Source organism: Topomyia yanbarensis, chromosome 3, assembly GCF_030247195.1.
Source record: "Topomyia yanbarensis strain Yona2022 chromosome 3, ASM3024719v1, whole genome shotgun sequence".
Classification (NCBI taxonomy): domain Eukaryota; kingdom Metazoa; phylum Arthropoda; class Insecta; order Diptera; family Culicidae; genus Topomyia; species Topomyia yanbarensis.
Window position 1 is genome coordinate 279,108,384 of NC_080672.1, and position 17,640 is coordinate 279,126,023.

The 17,640-nt window shown below is 36.3% G+C and overlaps 2 protein-coding genes across 3 annotated transcripts in view; one reads left to right on the top strand and one right to left on the bottom strand.

Moving 5' to 3' along the window:
* The window catches only part of LOC131693063 (sodium/potassium-transporting ATPase subunit beta-1-interacting protein), a 124,713-nt gene extending 122,643 nt beyond the window's left edge, over nucleotides 1-2,070 (bottom strand). For both annotated transcript variants that reach the window (XM_058980541.1, XM_058980540.1), the window contains exon 1: nucleotides 950-2,070. In XM_058980541.1, coding sequence (XP_058836524.1) covers nucleotides 950-1,003 — 54 coding nt within the window. In that variant the 5' untranslated portion in view covers nucleotides 1,004-2,070. The remainder of the gene's footprint in view (nucleotides 1-949) is intronic.
* Nucleotides 2,071-12,259: 10,189 nt separating this feature from the next.
* Nucleotides 12,260-13,907, top strand: LOC131687951 (spermine oxidase-like). The gene is made up of 4 exons (XM_058972051.1): nucleotides 12,260-12,472; nucleotides 12,524-12,745; nucleotides 12,797-13,016; nucleotides 13,077-13,907. The coding sequence occupies exons 1-4, from the start codon at nucleotides 12,300-12,302 to the stop codon at nucleotides 13,905-13,907; spliced, it is 1,446 nt and encodes a 481-aa protein (XP_058828034.1). The 5' UTR covers nucleotides 12,260-12,299.
* Nucleotides 13,908-17,640: the final 3,733 nt, after the last annotated feature.

Genomic DNA, 17,640 nt, shown 5'->3' on the forward strand with positions numbered 1-17,640 from the left:
GTGATATAATCGAGACAAAACCGTGACATAATCGAGGGTGATATAAACGAGTATTGATATAAACGCATAATGATATAATCGAAACATTACTGTATTAGTTTAGGAACTTGGTGAGTTCCCCGGGGCACCAAGAACCGTCATAGGTGGCCAATGAGGTCAAAGCTACTTTGATTGGTCATAACTGTTCTAGACCTGCAAATCCAAGTAATGTTGCACTTATTTTAATACCGGAAGCGGGATCAACTAAAAATTCAATAGCAGCTTATGGGAGCGTTATATCTTTCATTTGAAACTAAGTTTGTGTGAATCGGTTCAGCCATCTCTGAGAAAATTGTGTGTTTAAATGACACACACAGACATTTTCAGATCTCGACGAACTGAGTCGAATGGTATATGACACTCGGCCCTCCGGGCCTTGGTTAAAAAGTCGATTTTTACAGTGATTGCATAGCCTTTCTTTATATGAGAAAGACAAAACATTACTTTTGAATTTGGCGCTGGGATACCCCTTTAAGAGAAATTTATAACAAATAATCAGAAAGGGTTATGGGGCTACATCTAGGGACTATAGAAGAATATTTTAACAGCTAAAATGAACCATGATTTTGTCAATATCTCCATTTTGTCAGCCTAAAATAATCAAAGGAGCTAATAAATACGGATCGTCGCTGTATTAAACAGTAAGTTAATGATTTTATTTTCTTGTTTGAGATAATGGTTTCAAAGCTTTCACCAACCGAAACACCATTTGACGTGAGTTTTCCAATCTTTTACAGGTTTACTATTACGAGTAATCCGGCTGAAATGATTTCTGCAGAAATTTTCACTTTTGTTAAAAAAAGTAAGCGGTGCGTTTTGTTCCGTGAATGCCTTTAACTCGTTCACCTCAACGCATTACCCCCTCTATTTATAACTAGATAAATCTACTACCCAAGAAATTGCCACTTACCAATTGCAGAAAGCATATTGACAACAAAAAATGTCGTCTCGAACAGGATCCCATGTCATAGTTGTTATTCCATCAGTGTGCAACCATCAAAATTTCTGACACTCGTTCTACCGCGATATTCCTTGAATCTGCCAAGAACCCTTGCATAAAAATACACAATCGTCGTCGCGACGTGATTCGCCTTTTTTCACACTGCACGTAAGACGACAAACGAATAAAAATATTTACGCTCAATGACCTTTGTTGTCGTTTTCTTGGTTTCGCTCGGCTTAACCCTCTTTCTAAACGTGAATCATTCGATTTATGTATCACTATTTTCCGACTCTGTCGCGCCAACAAATTGACGTGGAAACATTAAAGTAGATCACCGAATGCTGCACATTTCACAAGAAAAACGCACGGCGCACTCAACCTTAATCAATGATCAACTTTCTTGTACTCGTTTGAGTCGTATATCACACATCTTTGGCGGTGCACTTTTCCGAATGCTCTTTTTAGCAAACAGTTACCCACATACACAGGTAAGCCCGTTTCCTGTGCTGTTATTTACCAATCGCCTTCAGCTTTGCGTGTACGGCCGCTGTTGTAGTGCTGGTACTGGTGATACACGCGCTCAACAAAGGTGACTTAATTCATGTTACCTTTCTTGTTGATTCATCCGACCACCACACGAAACGCTTTCCAAGAATAAAAAGCAATTAACACTAACACTGACACACAATCGGATTAATTATGTAAACTCTAGGAACAATTCTGCCAACAGAGGACTTAGCTCGTTTGCAACGAACTTTAGATCTGTGGAACAATGGGACAACCGCAAAAGAGAATCCGAGTCGGGAACTACCGTTAGTGAGTGTGACTGATAACCACTTAAGTGCAACTCAACCGCAAGAGCCCAATAAGTAAATCGCGATTTCACACGAACTTTATGCAAACAACTACCAGTAAAACAGCACTTGTCTATACCAGAGCTGAAAAGCCTATCGGAAATCTGCAATGTAATAGCCGAGGTAACAAAGCGATTTGGCCTTTCCAGTTATATGAGGCACAGTATGGCTTGAACTGAGACATGGACGTACTACGAGACGCAGCTCTACTGCAAACCGAACTGACTCAGACGGCGAACGTAAACTGACTGAATGAAAATGAACGGAACATACAAAATTTCCGTTGGTGAGTGTTTGGTTTGCGGTTTCTGTTTTGTTTCTCATTCTCATCGGCTGTGGCATTGGAGGTGTTCATTTTCATAATATGCTTATTTAGTGGACGTATGAAAAATGTTTCGACAAATTAAGCTTGATAGCACTAGCTCTACAATTATCCTGTACACTAAGAATCGGCTGCTCTGTCGATAAAGAAGGTTATGGTCCGTACGTATACTTTGCTTTGCATTGCTTGATATTGAAGGCATGTTTGAAGTTCGGAAAATGGGTCACGGGATTTCGCACGAGATTTGTGCCGGGATTTGATAAGGGAAAATTTTCCGTCGAGATCTCTCCAAATTGTGAAACCACAAACTGCTACTTCTAAAATATACCAACAGTATCAAAATTGCACCGAATTTCAAACCTCATAAAATACAATTTTCCCCGTCGGAAACAATCAATGTTGAATTGTTGCCAGCCGTATTTTAGTGTGGTCAGTTTTAAAATCCCGTGATGTTTCCTGCGGTTGGGTTTACACTTCATAAAAGCTGTCATTTTTGTGAAGACCCATTTCCCGTCACGGGATTTGAAATCCCGGGCCCCATCTAAAATAGACAGTGACCGACATCCCGTGACGCGTTTCCCGAACTGTAAGCTAGCCTTAACCCGTGTTTAAAGAAATACTATTGAAGAATAAAAATTCAAATCATTGAATAAAGCTCGACGTTATTTAAAGTAAAATTGCTTACCGAATTCAGAGATCTATTAGAATGAATGTAGTTAAATGTGCTTCTGTAATTTACAAAACATCCAACCAGTGTTCTTAAGAGTTAAATTTAATTGAATGTCCCAAAATGAATCAAACTAAAAACCATCTGAACGTCAAAATCTCATGTCAAATTAGGCAATCCATTAGACGTTTGTTTGACAATCCAGCGGGGGGTTCTGTCAACAAGTCTACTCCTACGAAGAGGAAAATTCGTCCGACAAACATCTTTCGTTAATCCGATTCGTTTGATGTTGGATCGAATCAACGATATTGTCGGACGTCACGCCTCTTGGAGTAACGTCAGAAGTAAAAATGAAACAATCAGCTGATCAGAAACGTCTCATGGATTGCCTAATTTACTTTGACAATCAATCCAATCTGCCAATATTTAGAGATGTGCACAGATACCTGTACACTGCTATCCTCTCCATTAGTGAGTTTTTGACATTTATTATTCGATTCAACCAGCGAGTCCTCACTGTAATATTACATAAATTCAATTACAATTTACGTCAGTATATCTCAAACTAAATTTCAGCTATGTAGGTTATTTTGAAATCTCTATGTGACCAGCTGTTATCTTTGAAACGATCGTAAAATCACGAGATAAACGTTTACTCTGTAAAGTTGATTTTCATTTAGGTGAACTTTTCTAACCCCACATTAATCTTGTCTTTAAAAATGCCTCAAAATTACTCAAAAATTAGCGCAAAGAAAATTCGTTGATAAAAAATTGCATCTTTTGTATTGAATGACACATTACAAATTAGCAAATTATCAATGGATTCTTGAAATATTCGGCTGAAGGTGATTGAATATAGGTATCATTTTCATGAGCGTCTTACTTAGCCAGTTCTTCAACGTATAATATATTTGTTAAGATTTGTTTTCCTCGACTTGGTCAAATGAGCATCCCTTTCTCAATCCATCGCCCCAAAGTATGTGTTTAATCCTTAAAGTTGAGAGAAAAATGAGCAACCTGGAGAACGACCAACCACTTGTTGGATTCGGCTCCGGTGAGAAAACACTGGTGAGTTTCTTTAGTGAGATAAACAAAGCACAACTACAGTAATGTATACCATGAGACGTTGTTCATAATTCAAACTGTACAACTTCAGTACAGTGGATGATTTTTCACCTGTTCGAAACTGATAATGTGGTCGCGTGAAAAAATTAAACGAACTATTAGTAATATAATGTTTGATTTTGTTTTATAAAGAAAAGGTTATACCGTCAATCTCGAACTCGAAAACTCGAAAGTTTATTTTAAGTCAGAGGGATTCTTTAGAGCTGCCTTCTATAAGAGTCGAAGTTCAAAATCTAATGCTCAGTTTCTACAAACAAATGAATTTGACACTAGCAGGTTGGTTTCACATAAAAAGTAGTGTTTTATTTGCTAGAAATGGAAACTTATTCACATAGATTTTTTTTCAAAATTATTAATTTATTTAATGTGATATAACTAAATTAGTCTACATTATTTTTATTTCATTTTAAAATTTTATTTGCTTTCAAAGTACAGCTTGGCAGGTGCTTTTTAACTATCCGTTATATCCTATTTACAATAGTGCAATTGCATCAAAAATGAATCATGAATCCGGTTCAAATTGACATTTTTAACAGTTTTCATCCATATTTTAATACAATAAAGTTATACCTAACTAAGATATAAGCTTCATCTTTTTTTTGTTTGTTTTGTCATCTGACGTCTACGACCGGGTTCGATCCATCTCGACAAGCTTCATCTTTAGTTGAAACTGTTCCTGCCGTAGCATTGTTCAAACTGATACCAACAAAAAAAAACTTCAGTTGTAGGGATATCAGAACTTCATGAAGTTTGATGTCTGTTTTGCGTGAAGGTTTGCATTGTTTTTTCTAGATTTGTTTATAGGTGATTTATAGCAGTACATTGGCAATTTCAAATCAACTATGTATACAAACAGATTGGAAATGGTGTTACTGATAAAAAATCAAATAGGTTAAACACCGTCATTTTTACATTTCCTTTATATTTTGGTTTCGGGAGTAGATATCACAAGAACGGATCTTGTGTTTAGGTAGACAGCATTTGAAATGCTAAGTTCATTGATTTGAGTTCGACAAGTAATCAGAATTTTTTTCGGGAGAGCTCTGAGATTTCTATTTTGATATGAATATTGTACAATTCGTAATACGTAATAAACTTATTTAATAAATATCTGTTAAAAGACTAAACCACTAAAATTAGTGGTTAAAATTGGCTTGGTTGAAGTTCTAAGAAATATAAAATTGAAACTAATTTGAAATTGCTCAACAATTGAAAAATATTCGGAGGGGGTCTGGACCCCCAGGACATTCTTCCTGAATTCGCCCCTGCAAGCGAATATTAATTTCGATCTCGAATCCGCCAAACTAAGTGCTTTGACGGTAGCCTGTCACAGCGAAGATATATTATTTTACCACAAATTCCTTGTTAAACTACCGATTGTGCTCTAAACAGAATCGCGAAGACTTCTGCTTGGAATACAGAACAATATCTACCAAGCAAATGGGATTGGTTTAATCTTATTTCATGGCAATATACACCAGCACCGACTCGGCGCTCCAACAAAGAACCCTCAGTATAACAAACTTCGTATTCTTCAAGTTGTCGATCCGTTCAGCCACACAACTAATCCTCGCGAGGAGGAAATCTCGCATTAAGGTTGCACAGAGAATGCGTAAAATTCGTAAACGAAAAAAGCAGTTTTTTTTCCACACCGTATGTCAGATCTTCATAAAATCAATCAGCAGTACAGTAACAACATTCTACATACGCTGATTGATTTTTATGAAGATCTGACATACGGTGTGTAAAAAAACTGCTTTTTTCGTTTGCGAATTTTACGCATTCTCTGTGCAACCTTAAAAGTTTTGAAAGCCAAACTACGCGCAAGTGTAAGGTGACTGGGAGCAAGTATATACTCAGCTAAACTCACCATTTGGGGCCAAATTCCTGCGCGGTTAGTTGCACGATCTATTGGGTTACTGTTCCGGAGCCCAGTATTCTTAAGACGGTATGCATAAGAAAGTACTTCATATATAGTGGTTTTATGTTCAAGAACAGTATAAGATGTTGTCGTGAACGCCACTAAAACCATTCCTTCTGCAATCCTTTCAATGCACTTGGGTTTGAGTCCCCAAGAGTTGCCGTAAGCACGAATACATTGGCCGAACGCCATGCAAGTTCCCTTGATTCTAAAATCTATGTGAGCCAACTAGTTTAGTTTTGAGTCAAGAATTACGTAGTTAATAAGGTGGAAGAAATAATTAAATTATTATAGCATATTGAAGAATATTTTAACTGACCTGCCCACGAACGAGATTCTTGCAAAATTAGTTGCGATTTGCGAATGAAAAATATATTGTCTCTTATTAATTTCAGTCCTTATTGTGATTTCTAAGGCATTATTAATAAATTATTGAACAGCAGGCAGGACAACCCACCGCCTTGTCTTAGTCCCCTGCGTGTTTCAAACGGACCCGAGAGGCCGCCCGAAATTTTGACACAGCACCTTACACCATCCATCGAAGCCTTAATCAGTCTTGTCAGCTTCCCAGGGAAGCCGTTCTCGTTCATCATTTTCCATAGCTCTACACGGTCCACCGTGTCATATGCGGCTTCGATAAACAGGTGATGTGTCGGGATCTGGTATTTACGGCATTTTTGGAGGATTTACCGTATAGTAAAGATTTGGTCGTTTGTTGATCTGCCGTTGATGAAACCGGCCTGATAACTCCCGACAAATCCATTTACCAGCGGTGATAGGCGCCGGAACAGAATCTGGGATAGCACTTTGTAAGCGGCACTATATTGCCTGCTGTTCAATATAGAGGTGGAAGGTGCGGGATTGAACATGCGGGGCACGATTTTCACGAGGTCCGGACAGTTCGTGAGCTTCGCTGACGACGTGGACATAATCGGTAGAAACAAGGAGACGGTAGCAGATCTGCATACCCGACTGAAGCGCGAAGCAGCACGAGTAGGACTGAAGATAAATGTGTCTAAGGGCCGATTTCTTCACCCTCGCTTAGCGCTTAAGCCAGGTTTAAACGTACTGGTGAACCTGGTTTAAAAGTTAAGCGAAGGTGAAGAAATCGGTTCTAAGACGAAGTACATGCTGGCTGGCGGAACCGATCGCGATAGGGAACGCTTGGGCAGTAGTGTTGCGATCGACGGCGACGAGTTCAATGTGGTTGACGAGTTGATCTATCTAGGCTCATTGGTGACTGCGGACAATAACACCAGCCGGGAGATCAGAAGGCGTATTATCTCTGGAAGTCGTGCTTACTATGGGCTCCACAAAACTTTGAGATCCAGGAAGCTTCGCCACCGCACGAAATGCGTCATGTACAACACACTGATTAGACTGGTGGTTCTCTACGGACACGAAACGTGGACAATACTCGAGGAGGATCTGCAAGCACTCGAAGGCTTCGACAGAAGGGTGCTGAGAACGATCTTCAGTGGTGTGCAGGAGGATGGCGTGTGGAGGAGAAAGATGAACCACGAACTTGCGCGACTCTATGGTGACCAAGTATCCGGAAAGTAGCTCAAGCTGGAGCTGGTACGGTGGGCGGGGCATGTTGTGAGGATGCCTGACAACAACCCCACCAAGTTGGTTTTCATCTCCAACCCAGCAGGTACAAGATGGAGAGGAGCACAGCGTTCCCGGCGGCTGGACCAAGTGGAGCAGAACCTGGCGAGTATCGGGCACCTGAGAGGTTGGAGACAAGCAGGAACTGACCGAGTGACGTGGCGGAATATTGGGGAACAGATTAAATAATGTTAATATGATGTATAATCAGGAAATATATATATATATATATATATATATATATATATATATATATATATATATATATATATATATATATATATATATATATATATATATATATATATATATATATATATATATATATATATATATATATATATATATATATATATATATATATATATATATATATATTCATAAATTATGTAACACTTTTAGGCAGGGGAGGTACGACAAAATGTGACCATTTGAGACATATGGGGAAGGGGGAAAAAGATAGTAACGAAATTCGTGATAATGTGAGTCATGGGGGAAGTCAATTTTTGACAACATTGATCTTTCCAAGTACGAATATCTAAGCACAGATAAACAGACGAGGACATTTCTTCAAAAAATTATACTGCGCTCATTTCGCCTAGCTCCATCTTTAATCCACGGTCCCAAACACTCATTTGTAAACGGGTTATCCCATATACTTGTGCATGCGTCGGTCACGCTATCATCGCATATGCGACGATTGTCGCAATTAAAATTATATTTAAAATGACCGTTAATGCTACCGAAGAATTGTGCTCGAGTGTTATGTCTGCTAGTCTATGAGCTAAGGTTGTACACCAGTGGCGTAGCCAGAAATTCGGTTTGGAGGGGGTTTTGATGAAAATCGCAATTTTTTTGAAAAAATCTTAAAATTTAATATGATTTGATAAATTATTGAAAACTCAAAAACATAAGTAGTCTAACAGACGTCATTCCAGTCTACAAACAAGAAGGATCAACATGGAACAGTTTTCAAACCTCTATAGATTATTTTCTTGTATAATATGTCAAGGAAGTCAAAAATTGCGATCTTTTAAAGTGGGATAAATGATCTAAAAAAATTTCTACGTTCAAGATCACCTAATATAATAATCCTTGACATTGAAGGTTTGACAACTTCGGGAAGTTATCAACATAAAACAGCGCCTGCTTTGATATAGAAATTTTAGTGATTTATTCTCATAGAGGTAATTATGGTGAATTAATTTTTCAAAAATATTAAGAGACATGGTGCCTTCAGCAAAGTTTTTGATAATGTCATTTCAAACAATTTTGTTGAAAATGTGAAGGCTATATGAATTCAACATATAGGGATTTAAATGGACTGGGCATGCTATATTTCTCCTTAGTGAAGAAAAATTTAGGTGAAAACTATTTTTTTCTGCGCTAGGGATAAAATTGTTTGAAACAATCATTGCGAGTTGAGAACACAAAACCTATAACTAAATTATGGATGGATGGAACTGAAATTTGCGTTTCGACTTCATCTCATCAGAATCCGACACTAACTTGGTGGGCGGACTAAGCTAGCGCCGAATTGATGCTAGCTCCTGAAAATGGAATCACCCTTTGTGTTTTTGAGTCCTTTTAATATCTGGGAATTATTTGTTTTAAATCCAGTTCCCTTATTTTTTTTGTAAGCTTCAAAGGCACCTTGAACGCAATGTGAATTTATTATTTAATTACCGCAGAAGAGATTTATCAAATACAGTAATTTCAGAATAGCTTATTGTAACGGTTTTCTACTACTATATTTCGATACTCTGAATATGTGGGATATTTATATCTTTGACAAAGTTGTTTGAAATAGCACTTTCGAAAACTTTGCTGGAAACATTAAGTCTAGACCCAAATTTGCTTGAAGAGTAATTCTTCTCTATAATTACTTCGAGGAGGATTAACCGTCAAAATAATTCTATCTATGAACAGTTTTACGTTTTGAAATTCTTCAATGTTACTTAACATCGAAATTTGGCAGTTTCGAATGAATGTGATCGTGACCGTTAAAAATCTATCGAGCATTAATTTTACTTTTCTTCATTAGTCAACCTCACAACTTGCAGTACGTAGCACACAAAATTTTAGTACGCCATTCATTGCATCCTGCTAAGAGGCTATTCATAAAGTTGATAATACAACAAAAATTCAATGCTCATAAAACCGATCCTGACCTGCTAGAGACAAAATTACACCAGCTTTCAACTAGTTTCTGAAATGTTATTCTTGTTGTTAACCATATTGAATTGTTGTCTAAACTCTACACAATCTAAAAAAAAACATTTTCAGCAAATGTTGAAATGTATGCAAGTTTTCGGTAAATAAGCTTATGTTTTATATGCAATCAACCTATTCAAATTTAGATTCCCATTCGAAAAATTGTCTCTAATCTATATTTTGAAGCATCTTTCCAAAAATGAGCTCATAATAATTCAGACAGTTATTTTATTTTACATTGAAGTAATTTGACAACTATGGGATTTTGGCTAAGAAATAAGTTACAAGATCCCCTTCCCACAATTTTCCAAAAGTTTGAAAGTGACGCTTTCAACACAGTTCTCAATGTAGTGATCAGAGAATATTTTTCCAAAAATATTTTGTGGAATATTAAATTAAATTCGTCAGTATCAATTTTTTTTCAATGCAATTAATTTTGGTTTGGGGGGGGGATTTAACCCCCAAACCCCCCCTGGCTACGCCACTGTTGTACACATTGACATCCCGTAGCCAAGTATTGATACAAATAAAACTACTGATACCGATACCGGCAAATCTGCACCTGATTACTGAGACAATGACCAATAATTTGATAATTAGTCAAACTCGGTGCTCGCTATCGAGGAAAAAGTAACGCCTATCAAACCAGCAGTTTAGTTAGATTTACGTATCAACGAGTATCGGAATAAACTTATTCGATTGACACGTGCCCCATGTTATTTAGAGGTTTGTACTTCGTCCGCTTCTTCTTTTTGATGGATCAAAACTTCGATAAACTCCAAAGTATTGATCTCCCAAATGATGCTTAACTTTACAATCACACCTAAATTGACTCACTTACCCGTTAATAAAAATGCAAAACAATTTACACTTAGGCATTACAGTTCAACGGCAAATTACCGGTCTTGCAAGAGACGTGGTTTCTGGTACCGTTAATGAGTCGTCAATCAACTACAATACAGCTTTTTCCTGTCCTGAATCCTGATCATCATCAATTTGAATAGTTAATTCAATGTTTCTGGAAATTTGAAATAGTCCCAACTGTAACGAAGGATGCAAACAATATTTCCAGTGAACTACTACAATAATAATAATGGTAATAATGCAAACAATATTACCAGTGAACTACTACCAGGGACATCATCGCCTGAAACGTAGTCATTTATTAATTAATTAATTAAATAATTAATTAATTAATTAATTAATTAATTAATTAATTGATTAATTAATTAATTAATTCATTAACTAATTAATTAATTAATTGATTAATTAATTTATATTTTCATTCATTTATTTATTTATTTATTTCAACCACTTGAAAGGCTCGAACGCGTCATCAAAAATTGAACGAGTCCAATGGACCATCTCAAGGACTCCTATGGTCAACATTTAAACATTTTTTCAAACAATTAATAACAATGAATGATATTGAAGATTTTGCGATTTAGTTAATTTATAATTTTTTTTTTTTCTGATTTAAGAAAACTGCTGAATCACCCTGTATATTAAAACTCACAGCGAATAGCACAATTTTCAACATTAAGAAAATTCACTTAGTTCACTGCCTCTGTAGTTGCAGTAGGGGTTGTAATGTGGAGTTTGCTCCAAAAAGTGCTTTCGCTGACCTTGCAGAATACATACCTTAGGAAATTGCATCAAATCACTCATTATGAATTAAATGATAATTATTCGCTTTAAGCATTTCATCCTTCATTTCATGTCGTGTAAAAAACCTTTTGGTTTGGAATATTCGTGGGAAATGTATTTGGATGTCTATGATGCGAAAAGGTTCACTACTAGGAAATAAAACCTAAAATTGACGAAACGAGCATATAGTAAGCACACGTGGGTAATAACTGCTTTGTTTAGCCAAGGATTATTTCTCAAACTCTGACGATTAATCTTATGTTAACACAAAAAAATGGTTATGAATGCATTGCGAGATGAAATGAAAAATAAAAATACAATAAAACTACAGTTGAAGTTTAGAAAGCTGAACCAGGATGGAAAAATGTATAGAAAACCCATCGAAATAATACATCATTTATGCAACAAAGGCAAACTGTCGGAGTTTCAATTTTTAATTAATGTTAAGTAAAATTAAATTAGGAATACAGTTCCTCAAACGCGCAAAATGAAATCGAAACTCGATTATATAATTTTACCATAGCATCATAACAATAGCTAACAGTTACAATCGGGAAATAGTGATTAAAAATCGTTAGCACATTATTTGAAAGATATCTGTAATATTTCGTTCTATATTACTTATTCTCTGCTAAGCTATCAGAACAAGGAGAGAGGAAACCATAGAGCCAATTTTATGTTTTCATACCAATATATTCAGTTTATAATCACATGAATATCAAAGCTAAATAATGCGTATCGTTTTTTTGAGGTACGGTTTTGGTTATCATCTAGTCTGAGTGCCTGACAACCGAAAACTCAAATAAATATAATAAGCAGCGATAGCAACAATATCCGTCCCAAACTAAACACAAATCCGCGAACATCGGCTGGCGTCGACTCTCTTATGACTAGAGACGCACACATGGTTTCTCTCTCAGTTCCTTGCTGACATTGGACACGCAAAGTTTAGTGACATCATGGCATCGAAAATATTAATCGTTGGTGCTGGCGCTGCCGGCATTGCAGCTGCTACACGTTTGTATGAGAAAGGGTATCGCAATTTCATAATTTTGGAAGCGGAAAATCGGATTGGCGGAAGAATCCATACCGTTCCGTATGGAGAAAATGTGCTGGACTACGGTGCTCAATGGTGAGATCGTTTCAAACTGCAAGAGTGAATGTTCATCGTAGAACTTTCCAGGGTTCACTCGAAAACAGACAATTTTGTTTATGATATGGCTGCGGAGCATGATTTGGTCGAAATTGAGCCTCAACGCGAAAATGGACTGTGCATCAAATCCAATGGAGAAGAGGTGTCGATAAAACAAACCCACCACGCTATGGACTTGTTGACCAGTTCGATTGCTGACGTGCAAAGATTAAAAGCGTACTCAAAATCATTGGGTGACTACTATGTCGAATTGTAAATTTCAAAAGTGTGCAATGATTCATCTAACCTAAACACGAAAAATAGTTTTCAGGAAGCGTTACAAACTGGCAAATTCGGCGACATCGACACAGAGACGTGCTATCAAATATTCGATTTCTTTCAAAAGTATCACAATACATACAACGCTGTTGATAGCTTGTACGAAGTATCTGCCTCCGGTTTGCTAGAATTTACCGATCATCAAGATGAATATCTTATCAACTGGAAAACTCGGGGTTTCAAAACCATTCTCGATATTCTAATGGTATGTAATTCACTGATAACATGTGGCAAATTGCACAATTTAATCAAGTTTTTGTTTTAGAAACGCCTCCCGGAACAAAATTGCAACCCCATCCCACTCGAAGATTTTATTTTGTTCAACAAAAATGTTACCAAAATAACCTACCCATCAAATCCCGACACTCCGGTGCGCGTTATGTGCTCTGACGGTAGTATCTATGTGTCCGACCACGTGATTATTACGGTTTCGTTAGGCGTGTTAAAGGAAACCCATCATAAATTGTTCAGTCCGAAGCTACCGTTGATGAAGGTAAATGCGATCGAGGGACTCTACATTGGCACCATCGATAAAATGGTACTAGAATTCGAGAAGCCATTCTGGCCGGCCGGTTGGCATGGATTTGGTATTTTATGGAGACGGGAGGATTTGGTGGAACTTCGGAAAACGGATCTGAAATGGGTCGAAGGCATTTGCAGTTTTTTCGTACCGGAATACCAACCGAACCTCTTAGTAGGTTGGATATACGGAAAAGATGCTAGAACGATGGAGGCCATGCACGAAAAGGAAGTTGTTCAGGGGTTAATGTTTGTGCTGCGAAAGTTTCTGATTAAGTACAATGTACCGGAACCAAAAACTTTCTCTCGTACTACATGGTATACTAATAAAAATTTTCGAGGAGCATATACAAGCCGCTCAGTTATGTCGGATATCTTGGATGCGAAAGCTGTAGATCTGGCGATGCCGTTAGTTAATTCGCTTGGACGGCCAGTGGTACTGTTTGCTGGAGAAGCCACCCATCCGGAGTACTATTCCACGGTGCAGGGAGCTATTGGCAGTGGTTGGAGGGAAGCAGATCGTCTTATTGAACTGTATGCAAACAAAGAAATGAAAATACATTTTAGTAAACTATAATTACAATATAATTGTAATTAATTATTGCTGGTTTAAGTTATTTGTCGAATATTCTAAAGATTGTTTTAAAATGCTGAAGAAAGATTACCTTTTCGTCAAAAGTACTAGACTTATTTTTCATCTATATGGGCATTTAAAAATTTTCTAAGGTCCCGCGAAACCACAAAAACCGCCATCATTTGTCGGCATTATCATTAACGTACATTATGACGCGCTTAACAGATCATTTCGAATGAATGGGTATTTATCATTGACAGGGCTGTCGAGAGCCATGCTGGGCCCCAGAACATACGCTACTCTCGGCCTCCTCAAGATACCTATACTACTAGGATTACTGCCTCGGATGAGACTTTAACCCGGAGATTTTTTTTCTGACTTGTATACCCAAGTGAACATGAGAAACATTGGTATGCTTTGAAACCACACAGAATTTCGAATCAAAACGTTTTATTGATAACATTTTTGAACACGTAAATTTGTTTTATTATCTAAAGTATTAAAAAATACAAGTATGTTCTCTTTCATTCCTTTTACAACCTGTTAGGGTAACAATTTAGCGTAGGGTGAAGAATATCCAAATGTTAAACAAATTTGACTCATGGGGTTTAGTATTTAGGAAAAGTATAATGCTTACGACTGTTCTGTGCCGATTTGTCGATTCAGTTAGGTACAAATCCCCGGTTATCTACAAAAAACCAAAAGCATCAACAACTCTCGCTCTGGGAATATGCTGAAAGAGCATTGCATGTTGAGTGATTTAACGGAACGTAGATGTAATACTTTGACAAATATCAGAATACCTACATATGTACTAAAATTACGTTCAGAATAAGAAATTCGATAAACTTTTCTCAAACATTTGTCCACCAGCTGTTTTGGAGCTGAATGCAGTTTTGCATGTTTTTGTGTTGTCAAGTCACGAAAAATACAAATATTTAAAATTAATTTTTTTCTTTTTTTTATTTCGACTATGTTAGTCACATTTTCTTTTTTACATTTTAACGACATTCAATTAACTAGAGATTACTGGGTAGGGAAAGTTATGAAAATTAGAGCCATAGTACTCAAGTCAGAGCAAGGATGTGAAGTAAACAGGTCGGAAAACTAGAAGTGGCAGGGTCATAAGAACAGGCTTAATATCTTACGGGCTTAACTTTTGCTGACGAGGGCCGAGCTTATGCAGCATAACTACGAATCACCCGAGTTCACCAGCATGTTCCTTGGCATAGACAGACTTGTCCATCTTTACCGTGGGAACAGTCGTACTGTCATAAAAACCCATCGATTCAGTCTAATTTCTCAACTCGTGCAGAACCGAAGCTAAAACTTGCTCGGCTATAGTTTCAGTGAAGCAAACAACTAATGTTACCTATTGCGCTTATCTACACAAAGAAAAAACTCTTATCGTTACCTGGCGCTCTACCGTGTAAAATTTCAAAACGTATGGTTCAACTATGCTATATTTCCCCCTAAGGTGAAAAAATTGGGTTATCATCAAAATTTTCGCCTAAAGTTTGGTTCAGTTTTTTGCGTTCCGAAGGTTCACTGTAGCTCAAATTTCAATATTTTGCAATAAAAATTTGAGAAGATATTGTGCAGTTGAATATTTTAACACTCTCTGTATCGCCAAAGTAACCTTAAATTACAAAAAAAACCGATTTAATCCTCCTATCAGTGAGATGAGACATTTCTTACACATATCACTGTTGTATTATTCATTAGTTTGTCGAATACACGCAAAGTTGGCAAGCAACTAAATGCGAGAAGCACAGTTTCGAGTCCTGCACTAATAACTTTTCGAATAAAGCGAATAATATAAAGAAAAATAATAAAACAAATAAAAATTTAAAATAGTTATGAAGCAAAAAAATAAAAAAAAATATTTATGAAATGGATAGACGGAATAATATAAATCAAATTAATAAAATAAATAAAAATAAGTTGATATCAATTTTTAAGACATATTGTGAACACTATTTATTTAAGATTTTTTAGATAAAAAATTACGAAGAAACCTTTTCAAACACGTAACATGCATCATACCAAATCAGACAAACTAATTAAATCGATAAAAAATATTATAATTGTACATTTAAATCCAATTTGAAAATGTATCATTTCCATCGGTTCCTCTTGGCTATCGTTGAAACATGAAACGTTTTCGGTGATATTTTTGAAAACTGTGGATTCAGTTTAATTTTAAACAATTAGAGATGAACTAATGATATTGAAACTTAATAGACAACCCAATCAACAATGTGTAATTGCTGCATCAAACCAAACAAATGCAGAGAAACTTGGCAGTGTAGTAGGCAAATACATTAACAGGGTCCAAAATATTTAGGGGTCCAAATTAGGTTGGTTACCCTACTTGTCTGGCAAAAGAGCAACAACTGATTCAAACAGGCACGTGGCACATTTATTTATAACTTTTTGTGTTCGTTTGAATGGGATAGATTGAATTATGTATGGGAGTTTTTACGTTTTCGAGATCTGTTCATTTTTGCTTGTTTTTCAATAGTGTGCTATCGAAATACAAAAACACTAAAGCAATAAAACATAATTTCTGTTAATTCCGAATTGTTTGGTGATAACCACACGGAAATCCGATCATAAATAACAAAGCTATTAGTGTTCAAAATAGATTTTAGAATGACACCCTGCCCCAGATAGTGCAGTAAGACATGTTCAATGTCAAAAAAATCAGCGATATTAAAAAGTAATAGAATTAATAAATTAAATTGTGTGACTGACCAAAATTAGTCAGATTATTAAAATAAATAAAATGTGTGAACCCGAAAAAAAAATAAAATGGCATAGCACGAAAAAAGTAAATAAAATAAACTAATGAATGATACGAATAAGATGCATGAGATAATAAACTAATCGGAATGCATACAAAGAATTAAATGAATACAATAGATAAAATGAGATCAAATAAACAAAATGAATCAAAAGAATACTAAATGACAAAAAAAATCATTAAAATGAAATGATCATATATTTAAACTAAGTCAAGTCATTTTTGCGCGTAATTGGAAATAAGAGATAAGGCCACCTGTAAATAGTATTCATTTGCATTGAAGTATATAGAAAAGAGTGTCAAGTGTCAAGGTTATGTTGGCAATTATATTATTGTCGATGGCACAAAAGTCGTACATTCAGTCGATTATAATGCAGTCTCGTTCTACCCATCCTTATCACTTGAGAATTGTTTCGTTCGGAATTCTCGTTCCGCAGATATGGGTTTATGAGTCCTACACAAAACAATACCATGACATAGGAATTGTTCAAACTACCAGAATAAGTATTTAAATTAATCGAAAAGCCAGTGGCCATTGAAAGCGTCCCTGGACTGCTTTTGAAACACGAACATTCTTGAAATTACAAGTCGTATTTTTTCGCAAATAAATATGCTTTTAGTCACATTATTTATGAAAAATGTGGGGTTTTCAGTACAACTCAGTATCAGTTGTAGTTACACAGTATTATGTATGACATCCAATGCATAAACTGTGATTGTAATCCTCGCTAATTTACGTGTAGAATACGGAACACTCAGACAAAACGTCTATTGAATTGTCCAAAGCTTGTACTAATTCTGGCATTGACGCTTCAATTGAAGCGTTATCAGCATAAGGGAAATTTGGGTAATTGAAACCATCGCTATAGGTTAAAAGCATCTTTTTACTGGGATGCAAATATAGTTCGATAGTTCAGGGGCGCCATTTTT

Bases quoted from the DNA above. Each gene is read 5' to 3' on its own strand.
- LOC131687951 (XM_058972051.1), top strand. From the start codon at position 12,300: ATGGCATCGAAAATATTAATCGTTGGTGCTGGCGCTGCCGGCATTGCA. The intron at 12,746-12,796 runs GTAAATTTCAAA...CACGAAAAATAG, and splicing joins GGTGACTACTATGTCGAATT to TTTTCAGGAAGCGTTACAAA. The intron at 13,017-13,076 runs GTATGTAATTCA...TTTTTGTTTTAG, and splicing joins CCATTCTCGATATTCTAATG to AAACGCCTCCCGGAACAAAA.